This window comes from Betta splendens, chromosome 22, assembly GCF_900634795.4.
Source record: "Betta splendens chromosome 22, fBetSpl5.4, whole genome shotgun sequence".
NCBI lineage: Eukaryota > Metazoa > Chordata > Actinopteri > Anabantiformes > Osphronemidae > Betta > Betta splendens.
This window is the reverse complement of record NC_040900.2, coordinates 9143167-9166694: the sequence shown is the minus strand read 5'-3', so window position 1 is coordinate 9166694 and position 23528 is coordinate 9143167. Positions and strand designations below refer to the sequence as shown.

The following is a 23528-nucleotide window of genomic DNA, read 5'->3' as shown; positions in this document are numbered from 1 at the left end:
GTTGTTTTTTATTGTAAGTCTGTATTGTGAAGAGAGAATAATTGCATTAAATCTAATCCTCAATGTTAGGTTATATACATTTTGTATTTACATTTTAGTGTTCAAAACTAAATATTACAATGTGCAAGAACAGAGACGGCAATAACTTTGATAAAACAAACTCCAGACATGGGAAATAGTTTGATCAGAACAAATAACGATTTCATTCAGGTGCTATAAAATGGTCATTTATGTGCCCTTTTACAGATACAGTGTGATGGCTGTTGCAGGTGGTTTCATGCACAGTTTTTACAAATAGATAAAAACACACACACACAAGAAAGCAACAACTGAATACTGGAAATGCTCAATTCCTCAACCATAAAACAGTTACAGGATATATCCTATTTGTCCTATATTTTTGTTCATTTTGGCACAAAACTGTATTTATATGTCCATCCATCCATTTTCAGCCGCTTTTTCCGGGAGCGGGTCACAGGGGCAACAGTCTAAGCAAACTCCAAACTTCCCTCTCTCCGGACACGTCCTCCAGTTCAGCCCAGCCCAGGACCTGTTTGCCTTGGGAGACCCTACCAGGGGCATTTAGCCCCCGACAACATAGCTCCCGGGGTCATTCAGGCACACAAACACCTCGTTTCACACAAATATTCAGTTTTTCACTGTTCCATGACTTTATATAAAACATTAAACATTTAGTTTTAATATTAAAAGTCACACTTTGGAGTCCTAACAGATGTTAATAAGAGGATTTAATGTGTGTGTGCCTAGCCTCACTTAGTTTTTTATATGAAAAGTGACATAATCCGGGCCTGGCATTATGCACTAAAGTCAAGTTATTCATCATCATAGTTGAATATAAGGCCCATAGAGTATTACAGTATGACATGGTAGTTTTAAATACTAATAAATTCTAAACTATACAGTAAAAATACACAGATCTTTTTGTGTTGATAGTACACATCCAGCAGAAATATGAGAAAGTAGTCTGGGCCTGGAACTATGCACCAAAGTCAAGTTATTAATGATCAAAGTTGACTATACGGCCCGTACTGTTACAGTATGAACTGGAAGATTTAAATACTAATAAATCCTAAACTATACAGTAAAAATACACGAATCTTTGTGTGGTGATAGTACACTTCTAGTAGATCAGTGGGAAATTGGTCTGAGCCTGGAACTATGCACCAAAGTCAAGTTATTAATGATCAAAGTTGACTGTATTACAGTATGACATGGTAGTTTTAAATACTAATAAGTGCTTAATTTTACAGTAAAAGTAAACAGATCTTTATTAGGCGACAGTTTTTCCATATATGCAATATTTTGTTTCGTAGTTTTCCATATTTTGAACAGACCGACGTCTCGCTATTAAAAGAGGAATTCGCGACGAGCGTGTTTTGTGCTCTGCTGTAAAGCGCGTAATACGGGCGCAAGACGTTTTTGAAGCGCGGCTGGCTGAACGACGGATGAGCGAACGACGGCTCACTTGACCGCAGTGGTATACGAGGATAGATGCGCGGATGAAGATGCCAGTTGCTCCTCGATTATGTTTCCTGGTATTAGTTCTACTGTACCGTCCCGGGACTGCGGCAGAGGTGTCCGTATGGAGCGTGGACATCAACGCGGTCAGTGTTCCCCTGCTCATTATTGCGCTGCCCGTCGCTCCCCGGGCGGCAGCTGTTAGCCCCGGCTAGCTAGCGAGCCCTGGAGTTGCACTGGCGGCTGCACCTGTCACACACGCCTGGCCTGTGACAGTCGTGGCTTTGTTTGCCGCACACGACGAGCTTCGCCTTCGTCCATTATCTTAAATAAAAGCGATAACACTGCCCGTCATTTATGCCGCGTCCGTTGTTTTTGCAGCTAGCTAGGTCCATTTAATGCCTTTAGCCAAACCAGGCTAGGATATAATTCCCTTTTTTATAGAAACGTATGTATATTTATACAGTTCATGGAAAGTAAGTGTTTACATAGTGACACAGACTTGCCTTGACTATGATGACGTGACTGCACATGATGACAGCCAGCACAGAATATGGACGTACGCCCAGTAAATGCACGTATATTTGCATGTAAACACTGATCAATGAGAATTTACCTGGTGAACAGCAGCTGCTACAATCATCTAATAAAGTCATTTACTAGTATTATTTAACACGACACACGACTATTTCAACATTTATCTATGAATATTGATTATGGGGTGACGGTCAATATTTCCGTCCTTTTGGTTTATAGCGACGGGTTGTGCGTTGTTTGCTGCAGCGGCTCCTGTAGATCCACGCTTTCTGTTTGTTTTAATGTGTTTTGCATCAACTATGCGGGAGGCAGGTCAGCTGTTTGACTTCGCCAAACACTCCCCTGCACAGTGACCAACCCTGCTCCAACGCTGCTCAGAGGAGGCTCTGAAATGCTTTTGCACAACATTATTATAACATTAGCTCGTTGTCGTCTGTTTCTCCCCCTCAATCGTGTGAAAGGCAGGAACTGTGTCCTGACAGTGATCAGGGTGCTGCTGCCTGGCCTCAAGTGTTGTCATGTCGCAGGTGTACAGTAGTGAGACTGCAACCGGTTTGTCTCTGTTGTGCTTGCAGACAGAGACGCACGTGTTTCGGAAGACGCTGTACGCCAACACCACGATCTACATGACGTGTAAGTTAAAACAGCCGCTTTTATTTCGAACGTGGCTTTTACGAGGCAGCGTGAATGTTCCTTAAGCTGTGATCATCTAAAGTCAACAACTCACAATCACGTGTCAGCCACATGTTATCTGGGTCACGGTTTGACACAAAACACACGATTAAAGCAGGTAGTTGTTATTTATAGAAAGAGCGTTTGTGTTCTTGTAACGCTGCGCCAGGGAATTTCACATCTATTAGACTTGACCCACTTACAATACAAAGGATCAGGGAAATTAAATGTGCTGTCTCAGTTTGATAAGGTTAGTTGTGGTAATTATACCAAGCATCTATACGGGTTTAGCATTGACCTGTCAGACACTGCTGTGCTGAAATGAGCAGCAACACCAACCTGCAGATTATCCTGAAGAACCTACCCAGAAAAACATTCTCAACATTCTGTTTAAATGATAAATATGCATAATTCTGTTGCCTTTTATATAATAGTAAATAAAAAATAGTCCTTCTGGGCTTTATCACTTCTCCATGACACTGTGAAGGAGACAGAAACTTATTAGTTCCTGCACAGTGGCAGAAAATAGGGCAGGACAATATACAGGAGAAAGTCATTGTACAGTAGGTGGATTTAGAGAGAGTGATGAGATGCTTTTATTAAATATTGGTACAGGAGCCTCTTGTTCCTAATCGTTTGTCTCCCCTCTGTCTGCAGTCCAGGGTGACCCAGCAGCATGTGATAGAAACCTTGTCTTCAACGTCACCTGGTATCTTCGCTCTTCAGTTTGCTACAACGAGGTCTTTAATACGCCGGTGAGTAGCCGATACTATATCATCTGCTCTGCCCTTTGATTGGTTCCGTTTGACAATAAAATACAGATGTGGGCGGTTTTCTCTTTAGTAGTAGTAGCAGTAGTGGAGCAGAGCTGACAGACCTTTTTCATTTGTAGGACAGCAAAGCGATAAACATGTGTGGCATGGTCCACATGCTGAAAGACAACTGGAGCGGCTTCTACAGTCAGGGCTACATGTACTTCGACAGCTGCTCCTCCCTGTTAACGCCAAAGGTTTGTACACAACGAACAATGGTATCCTTAGTTATATTAATTACTTACTAAACTTACACAACTAAGAAAGAATTCTTTGCTCTGTTTCTATACATAGGCTTATTATAGTGACTTTAACTCATATCAGCCACTCGCTAGTCCAACGGTGAGTCACTGATTAAAATGGTGAATTAATTTGATTGAATTTTTGTGAGAAACTTGATCAAGGCACCAAACGTTCTATGAAGCCGTGTTTGCTGACCTTAGCGTTCTGTCCCATGTCCTTCCTAGAGCGACGCATCAAATCAGAGCCTCGTTTGGCCATACAAGCCCGTAAGACACGCTAACACTCAGCTGAAAGATGCTCAGTCTTTCAGAGTCTTTGCTCATGAACCTCCTCTTGCAGGACATCAGTGCAGTGTCCACAGCCTGGAAGGACAGTCCTTACCTGTTCATAGTGAACGTCCAGATGCTGCTCCGAGGACTTGAGGAGGATTCCATACCGCCCAAGTTTGCGTTTACAAGTGAGAAACCCTATTATTAAATATAGTCCTCAGTATTCGTTTGGAAAGTGAGATTAAATGAAAACCTCTCCTTGAACCTAGTGAAAGTGGAAATGAAGGGGCCACATGACTACTCCTCCCCAGCAGACTGGCCCTTGATGATGGTACGTGAGCGTCAAGTTGGGCCGTGATCCTCGGTGCGGAGCTGACACAAAGCTGAGCTCCCCTCTTTCTCTCTCTTTTCAGTTCTTCATGGTCATGTGCATTGTATACGTGCTGTTCGGGGCCCTCTGGCTCTTCTGGTGCGCCTGCTATTGGAGGGACCTGCTTCGAATCCAGTTCTGGATCGGTGCTGTCATCATCCTCGGCATGCTGGAGAAGGCTGTGTTCTACTCCGAGTACCAGAACATCCGCTACAAAGGAGACTACGGTGGGTTGGGTCAACACTGACATCACACCCGTGTCTTCACAGGCATCGTTGTATTGAAGCGTTTTTCTCTCCACAGTTCAAGGCGCTGTGATTTTCGCTGAGCTGCTTTCTGCCCTCAAACGATCTCTAGCTCGAATCTTGGTCATCATTGTCAGCCTTGGCTATGGCATAGTCAGGTAAGTCGACTGGACTGAAGCCAAGCTTTTCCCTTGTGTCTTAACACTAATAGCAGTCAGTGACCTGTGCTGGCTCTTGTTCAGGCCCAGGCTGGGGACCACTGTGCACCGGCTGGTAGCTGTCGGGCTCCTCTACCTGCTCTTTTCCTCTGTGGAGGGTGTCCTGAGGGTGACCGGCGTAAGTTATGAGTATTACTAAACAGCACTGCTCTCTGTCATAGACACCGAGGCTTTTAATTTTGAGTTAGCTTTGTACTTGAGTCTTGTACATATTCCGTGGATGGATTTGATGAAGTCCTCGCATTTCAGCTCTTCCTTGTGCAGATTGAAAATGATGGCGCCGATGCTTGTTTGACAAGCAGATCTTTGCCTGGAGCGGCTTTCAAGGCGCCATGTATGAATACATGTGATCTGATTGGAAGAGACAAAATGAGAGGCGAAGTTTTGCAGGGTTTCAGTCTCTGGGAAGTGACGAAAATAGGAAATGGCAAATTTGGAGAGTGATGTTTTTCAAAGAAGACTTCAGCGAGTTCAAAAAGCCGTGAAAACACAAAATTATGCAAACCACTGTCAGATATGAAGAACGCAGGGAGATTATTTGCCTTGGTGAGCAGATGTCTTTTGTCTGGAGGCCTCTCCAAAAAGGAGAGTCCATTCTGCATGAAATCCTTACACAAGCTTATCTTGTGTAGAGCGCCGTGTGACTGAGCTCCCTCGTGATTAAGCCATTCTCTGAGTTTGTCACATTTACTTTCGTACATACAGTTTGTCTGATTTGACTCTTGTCTTCTGCCTTTAGGGTTTTTATGGGACGGTGGCCCTGGTGGCTAATCTCAGCCTCTCCCTCATCGACTCCTGTGTCATGTGGTGGATATCCTTTACTCAGAGCTGTTCACAATTTGTATTTATTAAATTTGTATTTATATTTACATACATTTAAATGCAGATACAGAATGTGCTCCTTAATTTGCATCTAAATTTTTATCAGTCTGTCTCAAACTACTCGTCTGTTGAAGCTCCGCAGAAATGTGGTGAAGCTCTCTTTGTATCAGCACTTCACCAACACCCTCATCTTTTCTGTTGTCGGTGAGTTAAAGTCATACATTATGTGGGGTTGTTTTTGAGTTGAGAATAAGTTAGACTTTCACAAAGCTGCTTCTGTCCTAAGAAATTTGGCACAAGAGCAAAATGAAGTAAAAACCTTCCTAAAACATTAAACTTGGCTGGAACATTAGCCCTGATATGATATGATATGCCTTCATATTTGTATCCACTATTCCTTGTACTTTTTGGATCGTTTGCATATTGTTTAAACTTTAAAATGAAACCAGTGTTTCCGTTGTGCCCACAGCTTCTATTGTGTTCATCATCTGGACCACCAAAGTCTTCAAGCTGGTAGACTGCCAGACGGTCAGTGTTTTTTCTGTTGATGCTTGACTGGACCGTTTGGATTTCTTTTTCTCGTTTATACGGAGATGAAACGTGAGCTTGCTTCCACTTTTGTGTTTGCTGTCTTTCCATGCTTTCCACAGGGTTGGAGGGACCTGTGGGTGGACGATGCCTTCTGGCGTCTCCTGTTCTCCACCATTCTGCTGGTGATCATTGTGTTGCTGCGGCCTTCTGCTAACAGCCAGAGGTCAGGGAAGCCTCTCTTCCTGGGAGTCTCTGTAAAGGGAGATCTACAAATTCATACCAGGGAACGTCATGTTTTGTAATAGGAGAAGCTGTTTGTCTGTGTTTTTGTCTGAGCTTCACAATGTTTCATAATGTTAATAATTAAATTAAGCCCTCAACAAATAATGATGCAAATCAAAAACTGAGGTGTGAACAGAGCTGCGCAACCTGAAACGTAACATCCCATTTCTGTTTCCACTCAGATTCTCCCATTCTCCTTTGATTGATGAGGATGATGAAGAGGAAGAAGCCAAGGAGCCCATGCTCAATGAAGCGTTTGGTAAGTCACCCAGGCCGACACAAATATTAAAGTGTTTGACATTTTTACCAGTAAACAACAAGTTTGAAGTATTTACACAAGTCCTAAACCTGAACCAAAGAACTCCCACATCAGTCATTGTTTACATCATATATGCAGAGAGAGAATCTCAGAGGGTTTGCAAACTATCTGGCACCGCTGTCAATAAATGTTTGTTTATGTTGTCTTCTCTAAATGTGCAAGGTTTGGTTTCAGTTAAAGTGAATCCAGGCCGGGTGTGGGTCACAGGACTGCAGAGCTGCTAGCAGAACAGTTTTTTTGTATTTGTCAGAAAACAAGTCATTTAGGCCTCTTTGTTTTTTTTTAGAAGGGATGAAGATGCGAGGCTCAAAGCCAGATTCCAATGGCTCCCAGAAACTGCTTAGTAAAGAGGTGGGTAGCTGTCATCGTTCTGTTATTCATCCATGTGGTGTCTCTACACTTCCTTCATTTGGGGTTTCTACACATTTTTTTCTTAGGATGAAGATCTAAAATGGGTGGAAGAGAACATCCCCACAACTGTTGTTGATGTGTAAGTGAAGTGAATTTAAGTAGTTGAGCTGACACTGAGATGAGAGGTTGCAGTACCAGCTCTAATCCTTCCTCGAAGGACATCACACTATTGCTATTAATAAAATAGCAGCACAAACAAGCTATACAGAGTTTTTTAATATAGTTTGACCCTTGCCTGTTCTGTGTGAATGCATTAAGTCTTTTTAACCTCTCACTACTATTGTTTCTCTCCACATAGAGCTCTGCCTGTTATGCTGGATGAGGAAGAGGTATTCAACACCCCCCCCCCTCTCGTTTACTGTGCTGCTTACTCTGCCATCATTCAACAGTTACATTTGTGTTCCCTTTTTCTAGGAAATCCTGAAAACCAAGCTGGAGCGATCCAAAATGGAGTAGAGGCGAATGAAGTGATTTCACTAAGGCAGCAATGAATGCGTTATGGTTGATCTGATTACCAAAAATGTGTGTAAAGCCAACATTTTTTTTTGTTCACACTTTAGAGTTTTTATTAGGTTTATTTTATAGGTATCGTCTATACTGCCCTCAGAGAATAAGTGTGTTACATAAAGGCACACGTACAGCTCTGAGGTGGGTGGAATGGTTGTTGGTGTCTAGTCTCATATTCTGGTTCTGGGTTGAAAATGAAGCAGTTATGTGTCAAAGCATGTGGGTATATTGTTTCTTTCTAATATGTTCATCGGCCATTGCAACCCAAAATCTAGTAGACTAGAAACTGGGTGTTTCAACACTCTTATGATGAATTCAATGCCTAACGTAAGGAGGAGTCTTTACTCAGGTGAAGATGGGAAAGTGATTCCTAAGCCAGTTCATAATGCAAAGAATGCCCCAGCACCCACCTAAGCAGTCACCTTTCGACGACTGTAGAAAGTGATTTGGATCTGTTCAGGTATCACAATGGTCGGCACAGCCACATTTTCATGTCATAGTCAACTTGAAACACTATCTTATTGCATTGAAGGAGTTTATATTAAAGCTAATTCCGAGTTTAGATCTCCAGGTTATCCTGTACAGATTGACTGTGTCATAACCTTAAAGTAGAAACTGCTGTTTTCAGGATGTTTCATTATGAAGTAGGTCACATACTGTATCCTCTAAAAGATAAAGCAACAAACAACTACATTGTCTGGTTTACTTAAATGCTTTAAAGCTTTTACTTTATTTTCTCTACCAAAATATGACATGTGTGTCTGACTGTTAACACACAAGTAAGACTTTGCTGTGTGGCTAACTGAGAATCTTAAATATAAAAATACATTATATTTGCTACTATTACCTCTATGTTGGTGATTAATGATACTTGAATCACTTATCAGGGCAAATGTGCTCTGTCTGTATTTTGGTTATTAATTATTGTGGAAGAAATGGTTATTTGAGCTGTGACAATGCTATGATCATCTTGGTCAAAAAACACTTACTGTATCATCTGGTTAATAGACACTGACCACAACACTAAATTGTCACTGTTACGCAGAACACTACAAACAGCGAGAATATGTATTGAGGAATTGTTTTGGATCTCAAATCTTTCAACTGACCCTTATTTATTTTCTGGACTTGTGTTATAGCGTAAGTGGAAGGGATGTTTGTTTTCACCAAGGATGATTTCACAACCACTTTGTAGAGTGTGAACATTATAGCTGCTGAATCCTCATCACTAATGTGGTGGAGGCCTAACTGTGACGTGTTATGTGTAATCCTTTGTCCCTTACCCTTCACTACCAGGAGCAAGTTTAGTGAAGGTTGTCAGTAGCACAGAGTAATTCTAAAATACAATATAACCCTATGAAGTCTATCTCACTGCAAAACACTATGCCTTATGAGGCAAAATCATATTCCCGTCCTTGTGTGTGCAATCTACTGAGGTATGTGTGGATATTCTAAATTCTTGAACTTATGTTTGTTTTTTATGCTGAACCAAGTCTTGTTTGAAGTTTGATTTAAGAGAAGATTAAGCCCAATTTCTGGATGCAAGTCTGCATTTTAATGTGTTACTGATGATATTGTATGGCTTTTTGTGTATGTCCTGCAAATAAACTTTATATTTAAACATGATTTCAATTTCTTTTGTGCATGTGGGAAAGGCAGAAATAAAATGAGTAAAAAAACGTATTCGTATATTCATCATGATCGGGATTTATTAGGGTTGGTAATATCATATGTCATTTATTTTTATTGACTTTTGTATTATGGTTTAACGTTTGGAAAAGGTACTCCACTTCCTCAAAGCTCGGTGATTGAAGTCTCGCGAGACTTGCACACTTACTCCCACAAATGTAGTCACTGCACCTTTAATACGTTCCTCGTGAGCGCGCTGACTTCCGTCACGTGCCTGTCAAACCCATTCCCTCGCGCAGCCGTCGTCAACACGGCATAGGAAGTAGCTAGAAGTTGCTATCCTGATTGCTCCGGGCAATAGCACGCTAAACGTTCAGAGTTAGAGTTTGTATTGGTTTAGGTAAAACTTATCGTTATCGACAACTAAGGAACTAAAAGCACCGGGCTTCAGTTGTCATGGAATGAGAGGGAACGGTCGTTTTCAGGAGCAGCGTCCGTTGTTTACTGACTTCTAAGCTAGCAGGCTAACGACCTGCCGTTGTTTTGGTCGTAGACAGTTAGCTGGCAGAAAACAAGACCAACTACATGACAGCGAAACCAGGTTGACCTGACCACGTTTCCTCATTCCCTGCTGAATTGCTCTGTCGGTAAATGGCGATGTGAAGGGAAGCAGCTTTCTCAGCCAGCGAGTCAGTCAGCTGCTGTGCCCCGCGGGGGGTCGTTATCTGAACTCTGAGATTGATCAGCCAGAACCGTCGGTAATTCAAGATGCATGACGCGTATGAACCAGTGCCTATTTTGGAGAAGCTTCCTCTTCAGATCGACTGTCTTGCAGCCTGGGGTAAGCTGTCGACACTCTCTTTCACACAGACGTGGTCTCTCTGGACGTTCATTGAGCCGTCCCACTGAGGCAGCCCGTAGTCTTTGCTTGATCCCAGCTGATTTGTTGCAATCGGTTGGTTGGTAATGTTACATATGTCATGTTTTCATTTTCTTATATTGAAGTCCTTGTTATCACAACGGCAACGCCAATGCTTATTACTATATGGCTCAGCTCTTCACACATTGTTTTCAAATGAGGGGATATTTTCCATTCTCATATAATTGTAATTCTGCAACAGTAAGGTTTAATATTGATGATTGGTTGGAAAAGCTTCAAAATGACCTGCTATAAGCTGTACAGTAGTGATCACTAGGAGCTCAACAGTAGGAGGTAAATATATGAATGTCTCGACATCACCTCTGACATAATGGATCTCCCTTGGTCTTCTCTCTGGCTTGTGTTTGGTACTGTAAAGTGAGGGAAATGACAGAAATCTCTGTGCTGACATTAATTCTGCATTTTTCTCTGGCAGAGGACTGGCTGCTTGTGGGAACAAAGCCAGGTCATCTCCTCCTGTACCAAATAAAGAAGGATCCAGGTAAAATAAGTATGATTGAGAATACAGTTGATTCTCTGTGTATGTGCAGACTCTTAAATTACTCCTAAGAAAAAAAGCAGTTTTAAGAAAACCTGTCTCTCTTCTCCCTAGGCTCCAACCGATTTGAGGTGACATTGGAAAAATCCAATAAGAACTTCTCAAAGAAGATACAGCAGGTACTGTAGATAAGAATGTTTGATAAGTTTTGGTAAAGCCACTAAGTTTTGCATAAATCACAAACTGTCAGGAAGAAACATTTGATGTCTCAAGGGAAGTCGGTAAAAATGCATGTAGATTTTAAGTATTAAATAAAAAAGACATTATTAGTTATAGGGCAGTCTGTCCCTAAGCCTCATTTTGCTGTTAACTGAGGTCTTTCATTTCCAGTCGCCCCCAGCACCTCATGCATCTACATTACTAGAGATGCATCTTTTCAGGTCTCTGTGAGCATGTCCTAATTGCGTGTCTTCCTTTTTTGACAGCTTTATGTAGTGTCACAGTACAAAATTCTTGTCAGTCTTCTGGGTAAGTTTCTCTCACTGACACTATTTATGAACGTCAACTGCATCAATATCGGTAATAACTGTGGCACTTGTAGTTTAAAACTTAAAAATAAATTGCTTACTTGCACGTATTGTATTGATATATATAAAACCTTTCTTCACTTGAATCTTAAATATTCACACACACAGAAGAATCAATCTTGATTGTCATGACAAATGTCTTTGATTCTCTTCTGAAGAGAACAGCATCCATGTCCATGACCTCCTAACCTTCCAGCAGATTACTGTGGTGTCCAAAGCCAAAGGTGCCACACTCTTCGCATGCGACCTGCAGGTCTGTTCCAGTATTATTGTTATTATATAGTTGTATCAATATCATTCGATGAGAAATGTTCATTGTACATTAGCTAAAATGCGCAAAGACATTGGTGTGATTTTAAAGTTTTGACAGATCTGTGTTATATCCATGCTATATTTCCCCTGATCGAATTCATTGAAAAATGTGTTCTTTGTTTTTAGAAAACCAGCTCAGGAGAGGAAAGGTTGAGAATGTGTGTTGCAGTGAGAAAGAAACTCCAGCTATATTATTGGAAGGACAGAGAGTTCCATGAGCTGCAGGTCAAATCAGATTTAATTCACTATAGCTACTACATTTGTTTTTAATTTTAACATATAAGGTCATTTTGATTTTCTTTTTGTCTGTTAGGGGGATTTTGGTGCACCAGATATTCCAAAGTCCATGGCTTGGTGTGAAAACTCCATATGTGTTGGTTTCAAGCGAGACTATTACCTTATTCGAGTAAGTTCTATGGAAGCTGTCATCAGCTTGGGCTTCTGTAGTGACAGTAATTATCAAAGCCAAAGCCACCACATCATCGGGTTCTTCAGCATTAAGCTGCATTTTCTGTTTTTCCGAATGTTCCTGAAGTAAGACATACGTTTTAGTTTTTATCTTATCTGCAGTATATTCAAGCCCATCTCTTGCTGTGACTGATGCACAAGGCAGCTTGAGTCCTTTATTCTCTAATCTACAGTGTGTATGTGCCTAACTCTGAGGTTCTGGCTGCAGAATCTTTATAATTTCTATTTATATCACACCTGAAAACACACTTTTGAAGGTTGTTATAAAACCTGTTCCTGTCTAAGTATCCTGATATTTTTTAAACTTTTATTACTTCTGTATTTATTATCGTTGGCATATGCTTGATAGCTGTTTCTAATCTGATTGGGCTGTTTTGTGTATCTTGTTTGTGTTGCTGGGATATTAATATGGTTTCTATCTTCAGTTTCACTCCAATCTTCTCTCTTGTCACTCAGATGGATGGCCGTGGAACCATCAAGGAGCTCTTCCCCACTGGGAAGCAGTTAGAACCTCTAGTTGCTCCACTGGCTGATGGGAAGGTGGCTGTTGGTCAGGATGACCTAACTGTAGTCCTAAATGAAGAGGGCACTTGCACCCAGAAGTGTGCTCTGAACTGGACAGATATTCCTATAGCAATGGGTAAGATGCGAGCTGGAACATCATCAGATTTGTTTACATAGCGGTAACCAGTTACTGAAACACTTTGTCTAGTTAAACAAACATTTGCATGTAAAAGTAGCGATTTCCAGCTTAAACCAAAAGATTTGCTTTAGGTGAAAATGTTTCTTCTTTCACTGTCACGTGTCTGAACCTAAACTAAACAATACAACAATTATATATGCTCCTAATGTCCTGTCACAGTTTTTTATCATCCAGCTCCTCTGTAGTTTTTTTTCTCATACTTAATCTTTCCTTTCCTTGTGCTGACTTCATATGAGCTGTGGGACTGTTTTCCATATGTGCCAGCTGAGGAAAAAACTATTTTAGATCACTTTTTATATCCTGTGAGCAAGACACTACAGGTCTGGGTTACTAATGAACTCTGTGACAGAAGTGATGCAGACGAGCACTAGACTTGTTTTAGAGGCCCTGCTGTCTCGGCTCATTGGAATTCAGAGAGGAGCAATACAAAGGGGAAATGAAGCCCCCGAGCAGTTGTTTCATGCAGTCTGCAATTTCCTTGTTGTGATACTGTCCAACACTGCGGCTCAGGCTGCCGTGAGCAGAGGATGATGCTGCTCAGCAGAGAGCCTGGGCTTTTTCCAGTGGGTTGGGGATCTTATCCAGAGTCGAACCCTGAACCAGTCTGGGAGGTTTTTTACTTCACCTGGATCTTCTGCCCTTATAGCCTAACTGTCCTCACTGCATTATCGCAAGCCAGGCAATTTTATTGTGGCTCGTAACTCTGTGACCTCTTCCCTATTGTTTTTTAGAGCACCAGCCTCCCTACATAATAGCTGTACTCCCCCGGTATGTGGAGATTCGGACCTTTGAGCCAAGACTGTTGGTGCAGAGTGTGGAGCTGCAGAGACCTCGCTTCATTACCTCAGCAGGGTGAGGCACACAGGCCCCTGAAGATTTGTTGTTCCATGAGTGCAGTACTGTGAAATTTTAATGCATTTAAAACAAAGGCGGTTTCGCACACTTTCAAATTACATTGTTCTTCATTGAGCGTTTAAAATCGAGATGGGTAGAGAAATCCTTCAGTTTAGCTACATACAGTAAAAGGATGCTTTAGTCCTCCTCCTTATATCGCCTCATAATCTCCTGACACTTTATATTATCAGTTCCTCTTTAATACAGTGAGAAAAATACAATTGTTCTGATATGTTCGTTCTAATCTTCTTCTTATTCTTGACAGGCAAAATATTGTCTATGTTGCCAGCAACCACTTTGTGTGGCGCCTGGTACCCGTGTCTATAGCAAGCCAAATCCGGCAGCTTCTTCAGGACAAGCAGTTTGAGTTGGCTCTTCAGCTGGCCGTAAGTGACCAAACCTTTCCCATCACTATTAAACCTTTTTACTTGATTCAGAAGGATTCAACTGGTGCCTTAGCCCACAGGGTGGACCATTAAAGCTATTCATCTTGATTAGGAGCAGCATGTTTGAACAGTAAAAGGTTCGGGGCTTCATGCTTTATGGGCACCGTATCTAGAAATCTCGCTTTCTCGGGGCATTTCCTTGAACAACAAAGACCATTCAAATGGATCCCACTTACTTGGAAGCTAGCATTCCGAGAGAGACTTTGTTTAAGAGACTTGTCTTGCTTTTTGTTTTCTTTTAGAAGATGAAGGACGAGGCAGATGGCGATAAAAAGCAGCAGATACATCACATACAAAATCTATATGCCTTCAATCTGTATTGTCAGAAGAGGTTTGATGACTCCATGCAGGTGTTTGCCAAACTTGGCACAGGTACAGTGGGACTCTCAAATGGATCATTTTGTGATTGTTAAGTTCCTCTAGTGGAGCCTTCGCTGCAGTTGCTAGACAAACTTAAGAGTAATACATAATTGCATCAAACAGATTTCCTCTCCTCTTTTCTGCAGATCCCACCCATGTGATCGGCCTGTACCCGGACCTGCTGCCGTCTGATTACCGTAAACAGCTGCACTACCCCAACCCTCTGCCCACCCTGTCTGGGGCTGAGCTGGAGAAAGCTCACCTCGCTCTAATTGATTACCTCACCCAGGTCAGTGTGACAGCAGTAGATTGTGTTGGCAGATATAAGAAGAGTTTTAAATGCTTTTCATACACTAATAAAACCTTGTTATAGAATGTTGCATGCAAATTATGAATCTAATTTTTAATAATGCTCACAGAAACGCAGCCATCTGGTGAAACAGCTCAATGACTCTGACCCTTCCACAACTTCCCCGCTCATGGAGGGCACGCCTACGATCAAAAGCCGCAAAAAACTACTGCAGATCATTGATACCACCCTGTTGAAGTGTTACCTACATGTAAGAGCATGATCGTCCTTTTTCATCCTCTTACTCAGGGCACATAGCAAGACACAGAGGTTTAAAGTGTGGTGCTGGTGTTTCTGTTAAACGTTATATCAGCTCTTAAAAATGTGCTTAATAACAAGTGATTCCTGCTTAAATGGAGTGAGTTTGACTGTCCTTCGGATTGAGTCCAAAGTTTGGAAAGCTGGGCAGCCAAAATACAACAACTTTTAATTAACTCTGTGTGTCAAACCTTATCAGTGGAATAAAAATGAGGAGTGAGATCACAGATATAAGCAGCCAAAGTACTGTAGCTTTTTCCTCAGATTGATTGGGCTCTTTGAGCCTCTGTGTTGAAATTGGATGACACACAAGCTGAGCCTTCAAGGGTTGGATGGATTATGTTAAGTGTACGCGCTTTACCCTTCCCGTTTTCAGACCAACGTGGCCCTCGTGTCCCCGCTTCTTCGTCTGGAGAACAACCACTGCCACATCGAGGAGAGCGAGTACGTCCTGAAGAAAGCCCACAAGTACAGTGAGCTCATTATTCTCTACGAGAAGAAGGGCCTGCACCAGAAAGGTAAGAGTCTGTCTGCTGGTGACTGACAGAATCAGATTTATATCATGAGTATGCAAGATTTTAAATCTTTGCAAATTATTTTTCTGTGGTGCCTCTTTTGAGATGAAAGCTGTAGTTATCGTGTAGCAAACCACACTGAAGCCACTTAGCCGGATAATTGCTGATATCATACTTGAGTGTTTTATTGGTTACAGAGCCTAGCACGACAACAGATCATACAACAATAAACACAATCAAACATCTGGGAAACGAGACACGGAACTGGGGCTTATACTGTCTTAGCGTGTCTCATCGTTAGCTCCACATTCAAACAAAAGAGCTATTGTGAGCCTCCATTGTGTTTTACTTAAATAGCCACCAGTTATGTGCTGGTAACAGAGCCGTGTTCTGGTCTTCTGGTGGATTAGCTCTGCCAGGCTGCACAGTTCCTCTCTGCATGTGGTTGACTTGCAGATCAGAGCTGTCCTAATGTCATTTGCCTGCTTGTTGATATACTGCGACAGACCCTGGCCCCATTCTCGCTGTGAATGCGGCTGCTTTTAATTGGCGTGCTGTAATTTGTGCTTGTGAGGTCATGCTGTTCTCGTCCGCCTGTGCCAATTCAAACCAGCTGTTCCCAGCGACCACTTAGCCTTGAGCATGCGTGTTTCTTTTGTCTTCCCTCCTGGAGAAGAGTAGATGACAGCCTTTTTTAACCTTGTGTCTCTCAGCATAATGTAATTTGTTTTTGCTACCCCAAAAACTCATCGTCTGTCATCTTCTCATGGTTGTTCTGTTGCAGCTCTGCAGGTGCTGCTGGACCAATCCACTAAGGCCAACTCTCCTCTGAAGGGCCACGAGCGAACGGTGCAGTATCTGCAAAGACTAGGTAAGGAAGTTTTAGGTTTGATGCTATCATAGCATCCTCATACCTAAAATGTAGTTTTTGGGACAGCCACAATAACAAATAACTCAGAAATGTCATTTATATCATCACTGTCGTCAGCTAATACGTTTTCCAGGCTTTGATGGACATTATGTATGACTATATTGTATTTTTTACCTCTTTCTACTCCTGCAACACAGGTTTTGAAAATCTGGGCATAATATTTGAGTTTTCTCCCTGGGTGCTTAAGATCTGCCCCGATGATGGTCTGAAGGTGGGACATAAACAATACATTTACACATAATTTTATATACAAGCTCATCCTGTCATTAGTAGTGACAGCTGACACTGATACCAGTGTTATTCACTTGGAACCCTCTCTACTTTGTCTTTCTGTCCAGATCTTTACTGAGGACCTGACAGAGGTGGAAACCTTGCCCCGTGACAAGGTGCTGAACTTCCTGATGGAGGGCTTCAGGGACCTCGCCATCCCATACTTGGAGCACATCATTTACATATGGGATGACAAGGGTCCGGCATTTCACAATGTGCTGATCCAGCTCTACTTGGAAAAGGTTCAGACCCTCATGAAGGAGTACCTCAGTTCACTGCCAGAAGGTAGGAGCCAGAACAGCCTCAAAGTTAATTAAAGTTCACATTATGTGAGAGCATTAGGGCAATTCAACAAGAAATGAGTGGAGCCTATTTTTCATTTTCACAGCCTTGTCATTAGAGATGCTGGTGGGTATGGAACAAGCAGCAAGGTCCACCTGAAGCAAAGCTAGAAAATTAAAGTAAATCTGTAAATGTAATCTTTTTTACCTGATGTGTCAGAGCTGCAGGAAAATGTGACCCTGGAGCTTCAATATAGTTTTATCAAACTCTCCTTAAAGCGTGTGCGTCGGCTTAATGCCAGGGGAATAATTTATTTTAAAAAAGCCTCCTAGTTTATTGCATCTCTAATTTGCCCCTTTGTCCTCATCTCATTTCCTCACTTATTATGCTCATCTAGTAATTGTACATTGAAATGAAACTCACATCCAACATTTGCAGGGACGCTCATTAATGTGCGCTGTCTGTGAAAGAAACCAATATTAGCGACTCATAAATCCAGCTGTGCCATGTAATTGCCTCATGTCATATTGGTTAACATATCCACATCATTAAGATATTATTTGCTGAACATGATAGGATTCTTTAGGGATGTTCACTGCACAGTATTTCTTCATTCACTGTGTGTTCTCTGTGTAAAGGGGTTACTTTCCTCATCCTCTTAGTCCTGTAAACCTCACTCTTACTGTTATATGTTGTGTTACTACATTTTACTTTTTATTGTTAATGTTATCATTATCTATACATTATCTGCCTTTATACACAATTAATTGCTCAGTCTCTAAAATCCCCAGATCCAGGTGTGATATTTGCATGTTGCTTGTTTTAGGCGGTCAGTCGCATGAACCAGCAAACCTTTGTGCTGTTGCAGGAGTTCCAGCTGTTGCTGCAGGGAAGGAGGACGGTAAACTGGGAGAGTTCAGGAACAAGCTTCTATCTTTTCTGGACATTTCTACCAGCTATGAACCCGCCAGGCTCATCAGTGACTTCCCCTTTGACGGTAAATTTGCATTTAGGTGACAAATGTGTGGACAGAGCTTAGCTTTTGTTTATGTGAGCTGAATTATGAAATGAAGTCCTGTATATCAAATATAGTATATAATCAAAATCGTTTGTGTCTTCATTTTTCTTTACATACACATTTTATATATACATAGACTGAAGGTGTAACATGCTCCTTTGATCGTGTTTTGTGTCTCTAAGGTCTGCTGGAGGAGCGTGCGCTGCTTCTGGGTCGGATGGGCAAGCACGAGCAGGCGCTGTTCATCTATGTGCACGTTCTGAAAGACACCCGCATGGCAGAAGAGTGAGTACGCCGCAAAGACCAGCAGGCTCAGCCATTAAACAGCGCTGGAGTTTAAGCTTTCACCAGGAAGCCTCCACAGAAACAGCTCATGCTCTGGCTTAATTATGGAAATAAGCAGTAGTGTGTTTTCCATACAGTTTCCTGGAAACGTAACTGTGTGCTCTTTTTCCAGATACTGTCACAAGCATTACAGCTCAGTTGAAGGAAATAAAGACGTAAGTCATTTTAATGATTGATGTTGATGCTGTGCGTGTATTGTGCTTATGGTTCAGAGTGACAGCCGTCTATTCATTTAACAATAAGCACATTTTATCTTGATAAAATATGGAATTGAGTATAAACAGGGCTTCTCCTCTGCAGGTTTATCTCTCTCTGCTGCGAATGTACCTGTCACCCCCCGATGCCCACTGCCTGGGGCCCATCAAGATGGAGCTACTGGAGCCTCAGGCCAACCTTCAGGCGGCCCTGCAGGTCCTGGAGCTGCACCACAGCAAACTCAACACCACCAAGGTAAAGAGAGCAGCACTTTATTCCTCCTTACAGCCAACTCTCAGAACAGTGTGTGAAATACGTGTAGGTTGTTGGGATCTGCTCCACTCTACTTAGAGTTCTGTGAGACGGCCAAAATCTGAAAAATATTTATCTTAACTCCGTCTGATGCATCAGACTTCTCATTAAACCAGAAAGCAACAAAATATTTCTAATTCACCCCAAAGCGTTGATTTTTATTATTATTAAGGTCTGCGTTGTTCAAATATCGTGTAATTATAAATCCTAATTCTGAAACGGTGTAGCCTGGAAACAGAAAGTGATGAGAGTTGCCTCGATTGGAACAACATGCTCCATGATTAGAAATGTCACACTCATACAAAATTAGTTCTTTGCAATTTGATGCAAAATAAAAGTCATCATGTTTTTAAAGTTTGATAAAAGGGGTTCACAGTCAGGGGTACTCAACCTGGCGCCTATTGTGATTTAGCAAACCAAAAAAGGTCCTCATGCTTCCTTAATGTTCCTTTCATTCTTGATATATTTCTAGATTAATTAAAACAATTCTATAATATTCACTAATCTTTTTTTTATCATTCAATACAACATAATACCACCTATGTTCAATGGTAATTAATGGTAACGGTGTAAGTGGGATATTTATAGAACTTTAATTACTTAATGTTGACAAGAATGTTGGCCTCCATTGAGTTTGGTTTTTGAGGCAATGGTGTAGAGATATTTAGATTTCCAAGGTATGATTAGTATTGTATTGAAGTATTGTGGACAGTTTGGGGGAATTTAATATGTTTCCTTTTTTTTAAAAAAAAAGCAAATTAGTTTTTCCGAGACAGTGTTTACCTCTTCTTGGATTGATTCAAGTCAGGTTAAACTGTGTTTAACCCCACTGTGTGTTTAACAGCCTGTGTGTTTGGTTTCCAGGCCATCAATCTTCTCCCAGCAAATACTCAGATCCGCGAGATCCGGGTCTTCCTGGAGAGTGTCCTGGAGGAAAAGGCTCAGAGAAAACGCTGCAACCAGGTGTTGAAGAGTCTTCTGCAGGCGGAGTTTCTCAGGGTGAGTCCTGCAGATTTAGCTACAGGGTTCTTCCTTGAAAGGAGACTGAGGGCTGGGTTACATCAAACAAAAGCCTTTTGTAATTTAAAAAGGATGTGTGCGTGACGTGAGTAGAAGACACTCTGTCCTTCATACTTTGTACCATCAGCTACAAAAATGCTTTCTCTTCAACCATGAGACTTTTAGTAGCTATTTTGGGACTTCTCAGCACTGGAGATAATGTGAATGTGACTCACACTTAAACCAATGTCCTCAGATTGAAGGACAAGCTGTCAAAACCATCTGTCTATTTAAAGGTGTTGACAAAAGGTTGGCTGATCAGAAGGCCACTAGTTCAATCCTTGGATTGACTTTAGGGATTGACCCCCAACCCCGGTTTCTCTATCGGATACAACTGCTCAGCAGGTCAGACTGTGGTTTTAGCAGCAAGTGTTAATGTGATCTGTGATTCTAATGTGATTCTGTTGCAACAGAAACTGCTTGTGAAGCAGAAGGTTTTGGTTTTACTCAAAACCATCTTCAGGAGGAGGCATAGGACAAGGAACAGCATCTAATGAATAGCAGATGTGCTGGCTGATTGCTCAGGGAACTCACTTAGGCTGATAATGTCACAGGTCTGCACAGCATGTGAGATTCAGCAGCAGCACGCGTTCTGACACTGATCTAAGCAGCTTGATTTTATCTGAAGTTATTTCCTCAATGTTTTCTTTGATCTAGGATTCACGGTCAACTCCTTTAACACCATCAAGGCAACTGCTCTCTGCTCACCAAGCCCATTGTGTGTTTGCAGGTGCAGGAGGAGCGGATCTTCCATCAGCAGGTCAAATGTGTGATCACAGAGGAAAAGATCTGCAGAGTCTGCAAGAAGAAAATTGGAAACAGGTACAATCTGAGATTGTGAGATTGTGATTTTCGAGCAGTTATTTCTAACATTTCGTACCCTGTGCCCTCATTATACGCTGTGATGCATTGAGGCCTGTTCTCTTCTCACTCTCTCTTCCAGCGCGTTTGCCAGGTATCCCAACGGTGTGGTGGTGCATTACTTCTGCTGCAAAGACCGCAACTTGTGCCCCACTGAGCAGTAACCGCCCGTCCTTTCTACCACTGGTTATGAATAAATAATTCCCAGTCTCCATCCTGGCGGGTTCTAGTGCTCGGTTGAGTGTCGGCGGCCCTTGTATGCAAAAGCACCTTCCAGAACTACACGCGCAGACGTTTTTTTTTTTTTTTTTTTTTCTTCAACCTGAGTTGGCACCGTTGTTTTCTTCTGTGCATGAAGTAGCGGAAGGAATGTCTGTGTGGTTGAGCAGCACCGGAGGACGGACATAAACCAAGAGAAAGTGAGACGTAGACTCTGACATTTGGAAAGCATGTGTCGCTGTAACGCTAGAAGGGACTCGCTGGCCGACACGTCGCCTCAGAAGAAAACGGGCAGTATTGACGGACGCCCGGAGGAAGATGATTACAACCCTTTTATTTTCCTGCTTTTGTCTGACTTCCCTCCTGTGACACTGTGTAAGCCTGAACACAGCTCGATATGCCATAAACACTCTACTGGAGTACTGTTAAATGCCTTCTGTGACTCCGACGATTGTACCTACAGTGAAGTCCTGTCTGTCATAAATTGTTTATTAGCATGTGCTGGCGAAGCTAAACAGTGTTTGTGATGTATAAGAATGATTTTCAACCTGTTCCTTTCTGTATTTGCACGTGAACGGTTGCTATCAGATGTCACCCACTCTTCAATAACGCATCCTCATCCGCCTTTATGCTCGTTTTTTGACTGTCTCCCAGTCACGCTCATGAAGTGTCTATGTAGCTTTTGAACAGCTACTAGAGATGCAGTTATTAGATGATCAAGCAAATAATTTTAGACTTTGATAACTGATTAAAACTGGCCTTGCTCCATCCAAAGTGGTTGTTCAGTGATGAAGAACGTTCTGGGCCTCATGTTAGTATTTTATGTTGTTTCAGTGTTTCAGCAACACAGCAGTGTATGTGTGTGTGTGCAGTTCCACATTGGCATTAAGCACAATAAGCTACTAGTCAGAGCAGAGCGAGAAAAGCCACCTTTTCTTTATTTCCAGACAGGATTTGTGGTGTTCTTCTTCACGTGTTTCATCGTTTCACTGTGACAGATCAGTGGTGCAGCACTTTAAAGGTGAGGGTGCATGAGCTTTGTGTTTATTTAAGGAGGAAATCATGTACATGAGCGGTACAGAGCAGCTGAGCAGCGTTGTCACTATGAGTCTTCTCTCCTTTTGCGCTCGGTGACACGACTCAGTCCTGCATCTCACTGTTTTCCTGCAACACGTCCACTGGCAAAACGTAGCATCATCGGCTTCTCCCGACGGCCTCCATCCTTCCTGCTCCCGACTCCCTGCTGAGACTGTTTCAGACTTGAGTTTAAGCTGTGTAAAATCAGGGAGTGTTGTGGGCAGTGAGCTAAATATGTGTGTCTGGCTTTTAGCACTAATAAACATTTGCACTGATGCCTGCGTCAGACGTCGGTCTGCCTGGTGTTAACACGGCTCTAACCTTTATGTTCCGCTGTGGGTAAATTACTTTACTACTTAGTTTAATCATAATATATTAATTCAAATCAACTTATAAATTCTAGTAAACTGAAATTTCTCAGTAAAAGTCCTTAAATGTTATATAATATGTATAATCATGGTTATACATATTGACTGTTACCAATTATTGTATATTTTACCCCTTTGGTTGTTACATAACAAAGGCTAATATATTATTAAAACAACCAGTAAATAAATGTATATTAATAAAAACAGATTTAAATCTGTTGCTGCTTCATTATTATTGCAGCATCTTTGTCCATGTTAAAATCCACAGTGACTCCTGTAAACTCTTGTACCAGTCGATCAAGGTTCCTTATATTTACCTAATTATGGCTTTGTTTTTATATTTGTAGTATTTACCTTATTAACAAGTTAATGTAGAACAATAATTAAGTTATTAAGTAATGTTTTTCTGGAATAAGCTGTTTTGTGTTTTAATTCTTTACTGTTATTTTGATACTGTTTTCAGTGTAGGACTCATCCGATTACTTTTAATTGAGGGAAATGATCAGAATCCTTGTTCTTCCGTTTAAGTTATTAAATGTTCTGAGCCCATAATCTTTTCCTTGAATAGAAAACAACTAATTTGTCCATGGTCAGTGAACATCTCATCTCATCTGGAAGCCCTTTCCCTGATAGGCCCATTATCTCCAGGACGGCGGCGCTGGAGAATAACCACACTGTTACTCGTCCTGCTAATGGACTTCCTCTACTGAGCCGCGCCAGCTGGAGAAACAGAATCACAACAGCCCGACTGCTCGGCAACGCAGTTAGTCACACGCTCACGGTGGAGCCTGCCAACTGTTTCATACGCTGAGGCCTTGCACGGATCTTGACTCCCTGGTTTGGGCGGCGCTACGGGATCGAGCCCGAGAGCCCGGCCCGGTCCAGCAGAACACGTTTGGCTCCCAGCTGCTTCTCTGGGACGTATGGAGATGTCC

General features: G+C 41.9%; 2 protein-coding genes across 3 annotated transcripts; both read left to right on the top strand.

Moving 5' to 3' along the window:
- The first annotated feature begins 1423 nt into the window (after positions 1-1423).
- LOC114848912 (transmembrane protein 87A-like) lies at positions 1424-9343 on the top strand. Of its 2 annotated transcripts, none has more exons than XM_055505385.1 (20): positions 1424-1625; positions 2592-2649; positions 3346-3443; positions 3581-3697; positions 3795-3842; positions 3968-4009; positions 4083-4200; positions 4282-4343; positions 4426-4609; positions 4686-4785; positions 4870-4963; positions 5585-5658; positions 5765-5871; positions 6137-6195; positions 6318-6421; positions 6663-6739; positions 7089-7150; positions 7237-7289; positions 7509-7539; positions 7625-9343. In XM_055505385.1, the coding sequence occupies exons 1-20, from the start codon at positions 1521-1523 to the stop codon at positions 7664-7666; spliced, it is 1635 nt and encodes a 544-aa protein (XP_055361360.1). In that variant the 5' UTR covers positions 1424-1520; the 3' UTR covers positions 7667-9343. The 2 variants fall into 2 exon arrangements, with proteins under 2 accessions (XP_055361360.1, XP_055361359.1); XM_055505384.1 differs by having other exon boundaries at positions 1425-1625; positions 7086-7150.
- Positions 9344-9618: 275 nt separating this feature from the next.
- On the top strand, positions 9619-22501 carry vps39 (VPS39 subunit of HOPS complex). Its single transcript, XM_029139742.3, has 24 exons — positions 9619-10187; positions 10702-10767; positions 10879-10943; positions 11250-11292; positions 11510-11604; positions 11790-11888; positions 11977-12069; positions 12588-12771; positions 13566-13686; positions 13994-14114; positions 14417-14546; positions 14681-14823; positions 14954-15094; positions 15518-15659; positions 16441-16527; positions 16725-16798; positions 16926-17142; positions 18008-18136; positions 18340-18442; positions 18615-18657; positions 18803-18952; positions 19874-20008; positions 20799-20890; positions 21012-22501. Exons 1-24 carry the CDS (start codon positions 10115-10117, stop codon positions 21091-21093), a joined length of 2628 nt encoding a protein of 875 aa, XP_028995575.1. The 5' UTR covers positions 9619-10114; the 3' UTR covers positions 21094-22501.
- Positions 22502-23528: the final 1027 nt, after the last annotated feature.